Here is a 15,577-nt window from a genome sequence, read left to right on the forward strand (position 1 = left end):
ATAGAGAGGAGTTCAACCATATGTTCCATGCTTGTAATTGTTATTGGCAAAATTTGAAGGAAAGGCCCTGCATCTCTTAATTGAGGAGTGGATGCCTTTAAGTGATGCTACATGGAGGGCATAGAATCCCAGCAGATGATGCAATTATGTTTAAAAATGAGTATTATTAAATAATTCACACTTTTAATATGGAGAAATTAGGTCATTTTTTCACTCCTCCCACAAATGTTCAATCTTAATATCTAGGTAATGAAACAACGCAGACAGTGTTATCCATCCTGGTAGGAACAGAGAATGCCAGTTATGACAGGCTCATTGTTTACTTTAACAGGTAATTTGTGGACCGGAATCATTTAATTGTTCTGAGTACATAATTACATGTCAGCAATTTCCAATTTAATTAAAATTTACAAATCTGAAGATTAAGGGAATTTTTGAATTATTAATCATTTTTCCACTAGGAAATCTTGTTGCTCTGCAGGAGATTTGTCCAGTGTACAACTATACGTATTTTTTTCCTTCTCTTTCGCAGACAGACAATTTTCCCGCAGAGCCCAATTACATGGGCAGCAGGCAGCAGTTTGTTCAAAGGTAAGGCCTATTAAATAACTTTCTCGGCTTCCCCATTTGCATTCGTGTCAAAATTGCTTTGCAAGAGACTACACTTCAGATTCAAACTCGTAGAGACAACACTTTCTCTTCTTTTTCTTTATATGTATTTCAGTAGCTCCACGTTTAAGGACCCAGAAAGAGCCAGCCTGAGAGACAGTGGGCACGGGGACAGTGATCAGGCTGACAGTGACCAAGACACTAACAAAGGCTCCTGCTGTGACATGTCTGTTAGGGAGGCACTCAAGATGAAAACTACTTCAACTAAAAGCCAACCACTTGAACAAGGTGAGTGAAGCCTTCCAATGCTTACAACGTGTAAAGCTTAAGCAATCATTATAAACCTATTAGTACTAGAGTCACAGTTTATCACGGTGGAACGGACCATTGATAATATATCAAAGAAACAGCAGATTCCAAGCTTGTCCCAGACAGAAAGCAACTATTCAACACCTCAGGAACAACAGAAAAAGGAAGGCCATGGATATTAGTCTGTAACCATCTTAAAATGACAACTTGACCAAAGTCACCAGATTGTGCTTATCTTTACAGACATTCCCCAACCTGTCCCATTTTGTGTTTCATTAGCAAAGAAAGCAGGGCATATGTTGGCTAGGTATGCACATTCTAATATACTAACTTACAAGATCAAATTTAGTAAATTCACCACGTTTAGGTAAAATGAAAACCTGGTTGGAATTTTATAGCTCTTAGCAGAGTTTGTTTATTTTTAACGCGCATTTTAGCCTCAAAGTAGTTTTTCAAGAGTTAAATGACAGCAAGCCAGAATTTTGGCTCCTTTTCTGATTTACATCTAAATGTACATGAGTGTCAAATAAATATGTACTTGTTTACCCTGATAGAGATAAAAAAGAAATACTTCCTAATAATACAAATGTTTTCTAAAAGTCTATCTTCAATTTATCCATTTGATATGCCTTTTTATTAGTTTTGATGCTTTTATTGTTTCAAGCACAATGAAATATTTGCTAATGATTCACCCAGAGAATTAAGCTACTCTGACATATAAGACTTAGGCACTGTGAATAGGTTTTTATGTCTAATTATAAAAAATGAAAAAAAACTGCTGTGTAAATCAGGTTTCAGAATTGCAAGTACGTATTATATTAGTTAATACTGGTTTTCAAAGTATAATAGTATTTAAATATATCTAATATTTATTATTTCAGTTTTTTAGGGAGAAACTGCATTTAAACTTTGTGAACATAGTCATTTATTCTTCTAATTCACTTATTGATTGTCAATTCATAGAAAGTAACCTTTTGCCTGTAGTGAAGCCTGACATATTACATATGTGTCAATAGATATTATTAATTTCTCTAATGTAAAATTAAAATTCATTTTAATACAAACACATTCACACATATGTGAATTCAATACAGAAATAAATACATAGGTTCATAATAATATATATGTAATACAGAAATAAATACATATGTTCAATAAAATATAATTTATATTTCTGCACTGAATACAACATCCTGAATTTATTTTAAGATTGGCCTCCAAAAAAGCCTTTTTTGATAAGTCATAACTGCCATATACACCATAGCAACTTTTTGTCCAACAATGCAATATTGTGTTTTATAGTAATTGAATTGTAATTCAATTGAATTACAATTGAATATTGAATTGAATATTTATAGAATATTCATAGTTCCTACAAATTTGAATGTTTACTTAAAGTGACTTAAATGATCTTGATGGGTTTTAACTATGTCATATTATAATATGTGAATTTTTTAGACAAATTTTAAGTAGTGGGTTGTTGCATCTTGATATGTGAATACAGAACCTAACATAGACTCATCTTTGTGTGTAATAAAGTGATTGATGGATAATACATTGGCTACTTTTTGCAAAGCTGCATAGAGTAAGTAAAGAGTTTGCATTTATTATCATATTTCATGAGAAACTTTTTTAATCAAAGAAAAGTTTATATGCTGTTCACATTAACTCTTTAAATTATTTTCATCCAACTGAGCAATATATTTGATGGGAAAGAGCAAAGACCCCTATAGAAAATGGAAGTGGTTTTATTTATGCCTAAAGATGTCATTTATACTGAAAATCTGTTTTTTCAATTTTCATATTAGAAGATAATACCTTAAAAAAGTAGGCCATTCTTAGAAGAGCATATATTTGGTATATATTGTAAATAACATTCTACATAAAATAATTGCTAGTGTAAGAGTGAGAATGCTAATACAAATGTGTCCTGGAAAACAACTAGTTTCCACACATCTTTCTTAATAAATATGGGAAAGTTATTATGAATCTATGAATTATAGAAGAAATACAGACCTCTAAAACATGATTTTGGAGGATTAGATAAAATAGTATTTCATTGACTGATTGATTAATGTATTAGCTCGTGTATTTAATAAATATCTATTAAATCCTTTCAATACTTGAGGAAAGTTAGTTTCTTCAGGAACATCAAAAATAAATTTGACTTGGAGCCTGCCTTCAAGAAACTGTATGTAACTAGTAGAGATGGGAAAGCTCTCCCTCTCTGTCTCTCTCATCTGTCTCCATTTTTCATCTTCAGTCTCCCTATTTCTTTCCATCATCTATCATCTTTTTTGTTTTCTTCTTTCCTTCCTTTTTTGCCTTCCTTCCTCCCTCTTTTCCTTCCTTCCTTCCTTCCTTCCTTCCTTCCTTCCTTCCTTCCTTCCTTCCATTCTTCTTTTTCTTCTTTCTTTCTTTCTTTCTTTCTTTCTTTCTTTCTTTCTTTCTTCCATCTATCCATGTTTATACTTATCTATCTACCTATATAGACTCAGAGAAGGAGACTAGCATTTACTGAGTTCTTACCATTTACTATAAACTGTGTTAGCTCCATTTCATTGTTAGCTTATTTAACCTGAAAACTCTAAAATGCTTAATCATTTTTGTCTCACTTACAAGAAAACTGAACGTATAGAAAATATATTAATCTGCTCAGCAGGTTGGAATTTTATGCTACATCTAGATATAGCTAAAACTTGTGTCTTTTCTACACAACTTTGTCTCCAAATGGGAGAATTTGCTCAGACATTCTGATTCACTGCTATGACTAGATATCAAATAAACATTGAAGAATAAGTTAAAACTTGAGTTCATGTATGCAAACCTTACGGGAGAATATAAGAATAGCTCATATGCATTGAATGAATTATGCAGTACTTAAACCTTATTATCCTATTTAGTTTTCATTGCATTTATAGATAAGGAAGTACTGCTACTCTCACATTTAACAGATATTAAGAAATGTTCTCAGTGTTCTGCAGTTATAAGCAGTGAAGTCAACATTAGAAATAAAATGACATGCCTTCAGAGCCCGCCCTCTTACCCAATGCTTTATACTATTCACATAATGAACAGTTTACTCAGAAATAATTTTAAAATGTTTGAAGAAGCCATCAGCCATTGTCTTGGTCAATGTACTCTGTTAATTTATTTGAAAAGCGTCAAGAGAGGCAATGCCAAATTAATTCAATGCACACCCATAAAGAATAATTTTCTTTACAGATGAAAGATGATGACAGCCGTATTTAAGCAATTATGTCAGATTTCAAATATTAAACCCTAATCTTTAATACCTTCAAAAATCTCCTAAGAATCAAAAGTAAATTTTCTCTTAGGAGAAAGAAACCAAACACTAAACAGAAAGAAATCCATTTATGAGTCTTTTTTTCTTTCTAAAAATTTGTAGTAGTGCCTTAACACATTTAAGTTAAAACAATCAATAGCATATTATATTTTATAGTTTTTGTATTAGCTTATTTGATTTCTTTCCTTGTTTAAATTTTCTCTATTAAGAAAAATGATGTTCTATTTCTAACTCAAAATGTTTCTTTAGCTTAGAAATTAGAATTAATTCCAAAAATAATCTTCACATTTTCAATGGAAGTTTCTAATAATGGTTTTCCTTTGCAAATGATTTAGGCCTTTGAGATCTTCTATTATTAGTTCAAATATTACTTTTTCTTCTCTTTTGTGCAGACTTTTTCCATTTGTTCTATTCCTGATAATTATGTTTATTGCTACCATCGGTTTAGTCGTCCCAAATACACAGCAGTAGTATGTGTTGCTCATTATTTTAGCAAAAATATTTGAAAGAGTTCAGTAGTTAATTGAAGGCATGATGGATAGCACGACAGCTGAGGAATAGCCTTAAGGATTTTATGTTAAATCCTCTAATAGAAAGAAGTGGTTTTAGTTTCTCTAGTGGGACTAAAAAAAATTCTCAAAGAATGTACTTAGTTTCTTTCTATTTGATTGCATCTTTGTGCCCTGCCAGTCTATTTGTCACTTAGATTTTCTCCATACTCCTTTTGTCCAATATTATAGGTAGGTAGGTAGGTAGGTATCTACCTAGGTAGATAGGTAGGTAGATAAAGCAATCCACTTTGACTTCTTTCAGAAAACATCTGTACTTTGGAGTTTCTGTCCATTACAGAAGTCTGGTAAAGTATTTTGATTGTGAGCAATAACTTTTTCTTCTTTAACAACATTTAGTAAACTTTCCCTAAAATTCAGTAGTCTCTCTTGATTCCCAAATAATAAATGTGCAGTTTTCATAAATGCTGTCTGATGATTTCTTTGAGCTCTTTATTGATAACTCAGTGACTGTTCTCAAGTTTTCAAGGGTAATCAGTCTTCTGCTATCTTTATAGTTGACTGAAAGCAAGTTCGTGAATTTAAGCCAGAAGCTAGTGGAATAGCATTGCACCCTGTAAGTGTTGACAACCTTTGCTAGGGACAGCAGTAGAAGCATCACCGTGAGGGAAGCTAATGCCCTGTTAGGTGGCCAACTATCCATCCCTTCCTCTGTAACTGGATTCCAGGACTTTTCTGATCCTTAGAAGTTGCTTCATTCAAGTTCTTTCTCATTTCTCCTTTTATTTAATTGCCTTATAATTTCTTTCTTTCTTTTTTTTTTTTTCCTATTCAATTCTGTGCCTCCTCTGTCCCCTCTCTTCTGCTAGAAAATCTGACTTCTTAAATTACATTCTGGGTTCAAAACATTTCAGAATAGAATCCCTGATTAAAATCTAATAAAAATAAAATCAATAGAAAGTTGAGAATAATAGAAATACAAAATAAGCTAGGTTTGCTCCAGTGAATTCAGTTTTAAAACTAAATTACATTCTTAAGGGTTGCCTTCCCTCTTCCCAGAGGACATTCTGGAAAACTACAAAAACTAAAGCTAATGGATTTTTTTGTTTGTTTGTTTTGTTTTTTTCAAGTCACTGTTTGAATTTTGCTTGTGGGCCCCATATTTAAAACAGGATTAGGCTAGTTTAAAGACTGCAGTATTTTTTATGTGATTTCAGAGTTTGGCGAGGCTCTGAACCCTACTCTTTCAACATCGCCCTCCCTAATTTACTGCATAATAACTGCAATTTCACCATATTTCTAATTATGTCTGGAAAGGAAACAGTTTAAGGTTTCTACAACCTATACTTTACCATGGAGGAACAACTTAAGGAAGAAATAATAGGGAAATGGGAGAACACAAGGTGAAGCTCTTGTCCACCAGAGTAGGGGTGGAGCCATACATACAGGGTTTGGAAAGGAGTTATTGAGAAAGGATTAGGACACTGAACGCAAACTTGACCTATTTTGCAATTGCCCCTAGAACTGACTAGCAATAGGACCATACTTGGATAGTACTTTAATATTCTCAAGCTTCCGTTCTGCTTTCTATTCTGCACCTATGGTTACTGCAGCTGTGACCCTTCCAATCAGTCGATGTCTCTTCCCAGACCTTCCCATAACACGCATCAACAAATTGCTTCTACACAAGTAAGGACACAGAGGTGATGACGACGTCCATCCTCGCAATCTCTGAAAATACTTTTAAAAAGAAATGCTGCTGTAAACTTATTAATATCAATTTGTCTTATGAAGGAAATGGAAAATCACTGCCATATAGAGGGATGCGGAGTGGGGAAAGCAAAAGGAACAGTTGACTATTTAATACCAGGAAGAAATCACTTACGGATTTTTAAAGGCACGGCTGCTTTTATGATTCAAATGTGTGGCATTTAAGAAATTGTATTATTTGCCAAGAATTCTTATTATATCAAGCCATCTAAGTTTGTATTCGGCTGCATTTAAGAGCACCTTAATGTCAACTTTTTCCCCCTCTTGTGCTGTCTTAGGACTTTCAGAATTCATCTGGCTTTAGATTTTACTGGATAAAATATTCCCCAAACTATGAGCAGCTTAAGTTCATTTTTGATTACCAAACTTTGCAAATGTCCCATAGTTCACCTAACCTTAAAAGTTTCAATGACATCTCTTTCTCGTGTGCAAACATCTGTTTCTAGAATCCAGCAGCTGGTATCATGAAAATAGAGAGATTTTATCACCCTCACATTTGTTCTCATCATAAAGCCTCCCTAACAAGTGTTGCATGATTTACTATAGATTCAATGTGATTTTTAGGTTATCTTGCTTTTAGTAATGACTTTTGCTAAAACACTCCAAATGGGGAATGTTGGGACAGTAGTTCCCAAACTTTTAGAATCTCATTTTGCCGTGGGGCAGGGGAACCCTTCCCAGCCTTAGAATTATTGTTTCTTTCAAACACTGGGATACAACTAGAGGATTTTGGTTTTTGTGTGTTTTTTTAATAAGGACTTTTTTTTCATTTTTACAAATAAAATTGTACATTAATATTATGTACATTTCTATGAAAATAAGAGTATGGCATAAACGATAAACTATGACAATCAAGGATGGTTATTAGTTCATCTGTTAATTAAGAATTGTGAAAAACTAATGTTGATAGGTCTTAAGCTTCTTCAAGAAATTTTCCATTATTTCACTTTAAACCCATGTTCCAGTATTGCAGGTTCTCCGTTCTTTTGAAAACCATATGAGGAAACGTTAGGGTAGGAAGATTCCTTGAATCCTTGAAGCATAATTCCCCTGTTTTATAAGTAAGAAAACAGATTCAATGAGTCTTAAAGTTAGAGGCAGAGATAGTGCTAGTTCTAGGTTTATCGTTTGCTGGTCTTGAGTTCTTTGTATCCTTCATGCCATTCCTGTAATTCATGATAGAGAGACTTCAGCGTCTCCAAGCAGGTACTTCAGATTTGTCAAAACACTTCATTTTTTTATAAATCTGAAGATGTAGGCAGTTATGCCTGAGAGCTTAATTTTTGATTCTTTCATGTATATTGAATAAATATTTAACATATAAGTATATAAATATATATTATATATACATTGAATAAATGTATTGAATAGAAGCTCCAAAAAGTCAAAAAGATGTATCATACCAGATGTAGACAGTGACACTATTGTGTTATTTGTCACCAAGCATAAGGGTGTATATATTTCTCATCTAGGCACAATATCTACACTTGTAATTGTGAGTCCCTGATATTGTCTCAGTGCACCGAGGTATGATGGTTCCAAGGAGAGATTTATTTAATCACTTATTTTTTTTTCTTTTAACAACTGTGCCAGGGATGCAAAGACAAAGTAATGCACAGGCTGGGTTCTGCAGGAGCTCACACTCTAGTAAGAGAATTGGACGTATAAGCTCTGAGGTTGGTGTAGTGAGAGCCATGCCCTGAGTATGCATGGAGTCATGAGAAAGAAAACCCAGCTGAGATTTAAGGGAATCAAAGAAAACTCCTGGGGAAGGAGACATTTGAGTTGACTGGTTCATTCAGAAAATGTTTACCTGTTTGGGGAGGGAGGATAAGAGGGCACTCTAAGAAACACAGATGAAGTAATGTATGGCAAGTTGCTGTTGGATGCATGTGAGTAGGAAGGTGTGAGATGAAAAATGTGGCAAATGAGACTGAGAGGTTGTGAGAAGCCCAGTGATGAGATAACTGACAAGGAGCCATTGGAGGTTCAGGTGGCAACAGTGCAAAGTCTCATTTTATTTTTATATTATTTTTTATTTCTTTAGAAAGAGAGAGAGCACGAGCAGGGAACAGGGGCAGAGGAAGAGAGAGAAAGAAGCAGGCTCCATCCTCAGCACAGAGCTGGATGTGGGGCTCAATCCACGACCCTGAGATTATGACCTGAGCCAAAATCAAAAGTCAGAGGCCCAACCAACTGAGCCACCCAAGCCCTCCCAAAGTCTCATTTTAAAGAGATTATTTTCTGTCAATGCCTGGGGAGACAGGGATACACTTAGGAAGCTGAGGAAGTAATGTAAGACAAGGCAAATGAGACCAAGAGTAGTAAAGAGGTAGCAGGAATGGAATTAAGTGAAAGATTAAAAACTTTTTAGAATATGACAGTACTTTTATGATTATAAAAAATTGCTTATTATTCACTTGAAATTGATTTTAAGATAATGGTTTCTAAAGGAAAAAAATCATTTAATACCCAAATAAATGGACTATACCTTGAATTATTTTAAGTCTCTTTTTGTGTAATTTATACCATATATATTAAATAACACACAAGTATTTGAAAGTTTCAGCATTTTCTCTAAATTGACAATACTGATTTGTATGCTGAAATCAACTTACTAAAAAAACTTCACCATTTAAAGATGATAGAAAAAAATAAAAAATAAAGATGCTAGGACTAAACAGAAATGAAACAAAAAAAACTTCAGCTAACCAGAGAATTTTTAGAAAATGGAGAGGCAGTGTAGAACGTGGTATCATAATGAGTCTGAGAATCATGACTTGGGTGACTAAGTTCAGTTTACTAAAGTGGAAAAGACAGGGTGAGGTCACCACGGGGAAAATATTTGGGAAGTAAAAAAGAGTTTAAGGTGAATATCAGAACAGGCAACTGGAAAATATAATTTGGCAATCAGAATAGAAGTTTGGAGGTATAAACTTGGACAATCCTATGGACATAGGATCATGCGTGAAGTATGTACATTGATGAAATACGTCATTGGGAGAAAAGAATCCAGGAGACTGGAATCCAGGATTATTGGGAAAAAAGGATCCGGGACAGAATCCTGCAGCATTTAGAAGTTGGGAAGGGAGAAAGTTCAATAATGGTTCCACCTGCCAAGAAACATGTTCAGTATGTTTGTGACAATCCAAAATCTGGAGATGTCATGGATGAGTTTTATGACCAAAACCTAGAGTTTTTAGACTTCATTTCCAACCAAATATCATTGAGAGCCAAATTAAATCAATACATTAAGTAAAGTTAAATAATACTGTTTTTGTTAAAAACAGGATGATACTGAGAAAGTTGTTTTATGAATCAACAAACAAGCTCAGAGTAAAGTCCCAAACAGGTGACCTGGCACTAACTAGAATAAAAGTATAACTTCTGGAGCTCACTTGCTTTGAAAGAAGGAACGTTCACTTGGAATCAAACGTTCTGAATTTTTAATGTAATTCAGTAACACTTTCTATAGTATCATTGTGTATATGGCACTATCTTAATTGCTATGTTGTATATTTACTCAACAAATATTCCTTGGGTTTCTGGTATGTGCCAAGCCCTCCCCCAGCTGTTGAGGACTGAATAGTAAGCAAAACAAACATTCCTTCACACTGAGCTTACATTCAAATGATGATGAAATAGTCAAGTGAACTCTCTCAAGACTCACAAAATCCATTTTCACAGAACTGGTAGTCTAGTAAAGGAAGTGAAACATGTACTAAATATAATAAAATGTAGAAAATAATGTGCTATTGATTCGGTGTAAATGAAAGGGTCTGAGAGTTTCAAAAAGAGGATAGAATATTGATAATTATTCAATGAAGACTTCATACTAGAGATGAAATTTTAGCTAAGACTTAAGGGTTGAACAAGGTTTTTACTTTGAGAGATAGAAGAAGCACAACAAATATATAAATACAATCATGGGATATGGAAAGTGGATTTAATATTTGGGGGATAATGAATAGTTCAATGTGTCCAGAGAAGGGACAGAAGGAAAAAATGCTTAAGAAAACAGAAAAAAGGTGATCAGTAAGGAAGGGAGGAAGTAGGAAAGACATAGAGTCATGGTAGCCAGAGATGGATAAGAACAAACATTTTGATTCTTTAGAGAAATCCAAGAAAATGAGGCTCAAGGAACAGTTATACAATCTGATAACTGACAGACCACTCTTGATTTTCATGAGAGGAGTTATAATGGAGTAATGAAAAAAGAGAAGGGATTTCAGAAAGATAGACTATGAAGTAAGGTCAGGAATTGGAGATAGCAATTTCTCTTATTTCAAGACTGGCGAATAATGGAATAAGGGAAAGACAGGGAAAATAGTAACTAAGGAAGATGGTATTATGAATGGAAAATGCTTTAATCATTTAAGATAACTAATTATTAATATACTGAGGCAGAGGATCCAATTAGAAGGAAATATTGAAGGACAGGACTGGATAGAGGATATGCATGGGAGTGTAATGGAGATGCTAGCCTTAAAGTAAAGATCAACTCATTTTCTGTAAAGGAAAGAAAGGAGAAATAAATTAAAAAGATCAATGTAAAGGTGAAATGAAAATACTTATAGGGAGTTCATTATAGGCGGGTCCAATCTTCTCTATAAAGTGCAAGGCAAAAGACATCAATTTCATTATTTCACATAAGCCTTTAGAGTATATAAATGACCTCAGATTTGTGAAAAAACAGGAACATCATGAAATTACCAAAATATTCTACCCCAAAGTGCACATCTGTCAAAAACAAATATGGATGGCTGTTATTTTATATTTATATTTGTTAAAAAAAAGAAATAGGAACATGTTATATAGCAAACTAAATATATATATATATATATATATATATATATATATATATATATATATTTATATTTAACCAAATATATTAACATTCAAATTTGCTCCCCTGGTACTTTCCAATTTCATAGCTTGAATAAATTTTTGAAAGTTGATGTTTTGATATGTATGCTTATAATTCTTAGAACAAGATGTTTTCCAGAATTAAGGATTTTTCAGATTTTACAAAGGTGATATAATATGTATATCATATATTATATGAAATCCTCACTGGAATCTGGCAATACACACAATCAAACACATTAAATTTTGTAGAAAAAAACCTGAATATTTGCAGTAAATGGACTAAATGAATACTATAAATAGCTTATATTAGTTCAAGTCATTTTTTACCACTAGATGAGTAATAAAACAATTTCCAGATCTGAAATATTTTTGGGTTTCAAAATTATGGGCAAGGAATTATATAGACTTGTACTTAATTTGCATGTTGGGGCTTTGCTTCCTTAAATTCTTGACAACCAGTTATACTGATTGTCAAGTGGTAACATAATGATGATTCAAGTGGTAACATAATGAAAAAATTATTATGTACCACCATAAGAAATTATTTAATCCTGTCTTCTATGAAATCATTATAGAAATATGTAGTTGGGGTCTTGCTTCAAATGTAGAAAAAATAGTCTATCATCCCTGTAATAGTTTTAATGTGATAAATATTTACTTTAGGAAGCTAAAGAGTAATCTTGGAGCATTTAAATGTTGGACTTGAAAGTGGACTAAGACTGTAAGATACAGGGTGAATTAAGTATTTGAAACTGGGATAATACATGATCAAAGATTTAGAGATGTGGCAACTGAACAGTATAATACAAGAATGGCAAAAAAAGTAGAAATATTTGTATTTGTATATGGGATATAAAATTATAATGGAGACAAATTGAACCAGATGAGTAGGTTAGGGTCAGATTATGAAAAACCTCGAATTCCATACCAATGACTTTGAGCCATATTCTACAGGCAATTGAAAACTCTTTTGAGTGGCGTTACCTGGTCACATTTTTCTTTTAGAGTGATCAATTAATAATAGACCAGGGGAGAGTTGGGAATGAAAAAAAAAAACAATGGCCAAACCAATCCATCACCAAAATTCAAAAAGGGAGAAGTATGCTTAATATTTCTTTCATTTTTATATAACATGTCATGCATTTTAATTGCATATACCCAAGAAATTTTATTGAAATTATTCTGAGCATTAAATACGATTAATTCAAAAGACACATTACTCAATTCAAAGTACTGCTATTTATATTTGTTGATAAGCAAAGTTGATTTTTTTTCCTTTCCCTTTTATTTTACAGCAGAGCTAACAACCCTATCTTAAATATAAATCATAGTGAAGCCATTAAAAGATCATAGATACTTGACAAACTGTGTGAATTTATTCAGATAACAAAAGATCAGCTACTAGTAATAAGGAATTTAAAAAAAAACACACACATTTACTGAACATCTATTATATGACAAGCACTTCCCCAAACACTTTTGTGTTTTTAATTTATGTATTTATTTTGAAAGAGAGGAAAAGAGAGAGAATCCCAAGCAGGCTCTGCACCTTCAGCACAGAGCCTGATGCGGGGCTTGAACTCATGATCTGTGAGATTATGACCTGAGATGAAACCAAGCTTAACAAACTGAGCCACCCAGAGGACCCTGCACTAAGCACTTTTAAATAAATTTGTCCTAATGGCAAGCCAGTGAGATACTGTTATCTCCTGTAATAAATGAAAACCCCGTGCATCAGAAAACTGAAGGATCTTGCCCACAGATGAGACCCTTAACTGTGTAGCAGTTGTCTGTCCGATGTCATGTCTGTGCTCTTTGCACTCTTGTCCCTTCTGCTTATTTACAGTCTTCAATAATCATGTGCAAAGAATAAATCCCAATCCAGTTATGTTGTATGAATTAAGCGCTAGTATCAGTGTCACTTTTAGAACTATGATAGACTGCTCAGAGATATTGAAGTGATATAAACAAATTTAATCCCACTTTACTGATGATCTACAATTTGTAAGACATTGTAGTCCATATGTATTCTTAAGACATTTCACAGTTCTCTAGGTATTTGACCAAAGGTTTTGAACAATTAAAACACAGCAAAATAGCTTGAAAATTTCATTTACCTCGGTTTCCCCTCCATCCCAACCCTGCCAATATTTTCTCTCTACTTTCACCAGCTCTTCCCAGCCAGCTCTATTCTCATCCCAGTAAGTGGCATCACCATCTACTAGTCACTCTAATCAGAAACCAGCAAAGGAACTCCTTTTCTATCTCTTCAGCATCACAGTATGTGTTATTAAGTCCTGTTGTTACACGACCCAATTCGTCTTGAAATGTCTTCAGTTCACTTAGTTACAGTTTATTTCCCCTGTCCAGGCTGCCTCCCTTTCTCAGAACACCTCCTAGGCAGGTGCCCACCTGCTTCCCTCAATGCCCTGTTAGTTAACTACCATCCATTAGCAGGACAGTGATCCCCTTGAGAGATAAATTTGATCATTTCACTCCTCCAAGTATAAACATTCAGTGATTTTCACAGAGTTCTGGGAGGAGGGGGGTGATCTGCACTTTTAACCTTGGTCTATAAGCCTTGCCCTTGTGCCAGTCTCCTGCTAGTTTACTGTACCCCAGCCAGGGAGGTATTCTTTCAGTGTCTTCTTCCCTATTTCAAGAAAAAGGCTCCTGGTGAATAGAACTTTTTTGCACTAATTTGTCTCCCCCAGTAGTCTGCAAGCGACATGTTGTGAAGGAGATACTTCTCTTACACTCCCTGTATTCTCAATATATTCCCAGTATTTATTTACCAAAAAAAAAAAAAAAAAAAAGAAAAAAAAAGAAAAAGAAAGAAAGAAAGGAAAAAAAAAAGAAAGAAAAGAAAGAAAAAAGAAAAAGAAAACAAAAAGTTATCAAAGATTAAAAATACAGATCACTAAGAAGATCTTAAAGAACTTGAAGTCACAGGATAAATATTAAAGATCTTGATCTGGTAAATGATATGATATTGAATTAATCTTTAAAAGAGCCAGTTTTGTTACAGTTAGAAACAGATCAAACAAACATTTAATGACTTCAAAGAACAGAATTATGTACATTTACTTAAATTATCTCATCTACCATACACAATTTTGAATAATTTTATAAGGTAGTTATAAGATAATTTAATAAGATATAATTGCCATTTCCATTTTGAATAGAGGAGATAACCAACCTAAGGTCCTCAAGCTTTCATAGGGCTGAACCAAAATTTTGGTTATCATGGGTCTGTTCATCATCTCACGGTGGCAATTGCCCATGTGAGAAGTAATGAAGTTCTCACTAGGCTAGGTGATATTGAAAATAAGAGCGAGTCTTGGGGGTGCCAATATTTGGAGACTAAAAGCCTTAATATCTTGGTAGAGAGTAAGAAAGGGCCATCAAGTTTTCAAAATTAGAAACTTCCATCAGGTTGTAACAATATTGTTGGGTTATTGAATAGTATTGGCTGGCTAAAACGATGTGCAGAGAAATCAAATGGTGCAATAGGAATGAGTAAAAGAAACACAGGATAATGCAAAAAGTAAGTACAATTTATTTGAAATATATGATATTCTACTTGAAATATCTGACTGCAGATTTTCAGATCATTCTATAATATTGAGGGAAAGATGGATACATTTGGGTTATCTTTTGAGTGTCCATTACTAATATTGGATTATAAAGTATATATAAAAATTTGAGTGAGTGGATAAACTGACATATTCAGGAAAAAAGTAAAGCAAATTGCCACTATGAAACACAGGAGACAACTTAGGAAAATGAAAGCTTATCTTGAACCTTAGATGAGGCAGGTAAAGATTCCACAAAGCTCAGAAGTGATCCTTCTTACTACTAGGCTGAGAAGCTATATTTGCAATGAAATCATTATATTTGAATACACAGAAAAGTGGTGTTCATTTCTTTGTATGAAATACTGATAAAGTTGGCCATATCCATGTAACTGATTTAAAAAGCTATCAATAATTAGATAAGTCTATTTAGAGTGAAAGCAGAGTTGTGAAAATGAAAGATTTGTCAGAAGGAATAACAGACAACACTAGGAAAAAGAAGAGTAGTAAGGTACTCAAATATAGAAGAGTTTTGAAAGAGAAGGGTAAGTGTACCTCTTCAGAGCATGATGTGAAATCCTCTTGAGTTTATACTTTAAAAAGAATATATATTTCAAATATTAAAAATT

The 15,577-nt window shown here is 33.5% G+C and overlaps 1 protein-coding gene across 6 annotated transcripts in view; it reads left to right on the forward strand.

Moving 5' to 3' along the window:
- PCDH17 (protocadherin 17) overlaps positions 1–15,577 on the forward strand; it is a 99,099-nt gene that overhangs the window by 35,573 nt on the left and 47,949 nt on the right. For 4 of the 6 annotated variants that reach the window (XM_045053815.1, XM_003980433.6, XM_045053826.1 and 1 more), the window contains exons 2-3: positions 533–591; positions 725–897. In XM_045053815.1, coding sequence (XP_044909750.1) covers positions 533–591; positions 725–897 — 232 coding nt within the window. Of the gene's footprint in view, positions 1–532; positions 592–724; positions 898–15,577 lie in introns of those variants that run through there. The other 2 variants (XM_019827553.3, XM_045053828.1) reach the window with 2 other exon arrangements.

The sequence above is a fragment of the Felis catus genome, chromosome A1 (genome assembly GCF_018350175.1).
Source record: "Felis catus isolate Fca126 chromosome A1, F.catus_Fca126_mat1.0, whole genome shotgun sequence".
NCBI classification, from domain to species: Eukaryota; Metazoa; Chordata; class Mammalia; order Carnivora; family Felidae; genus Felis; species Felis catus.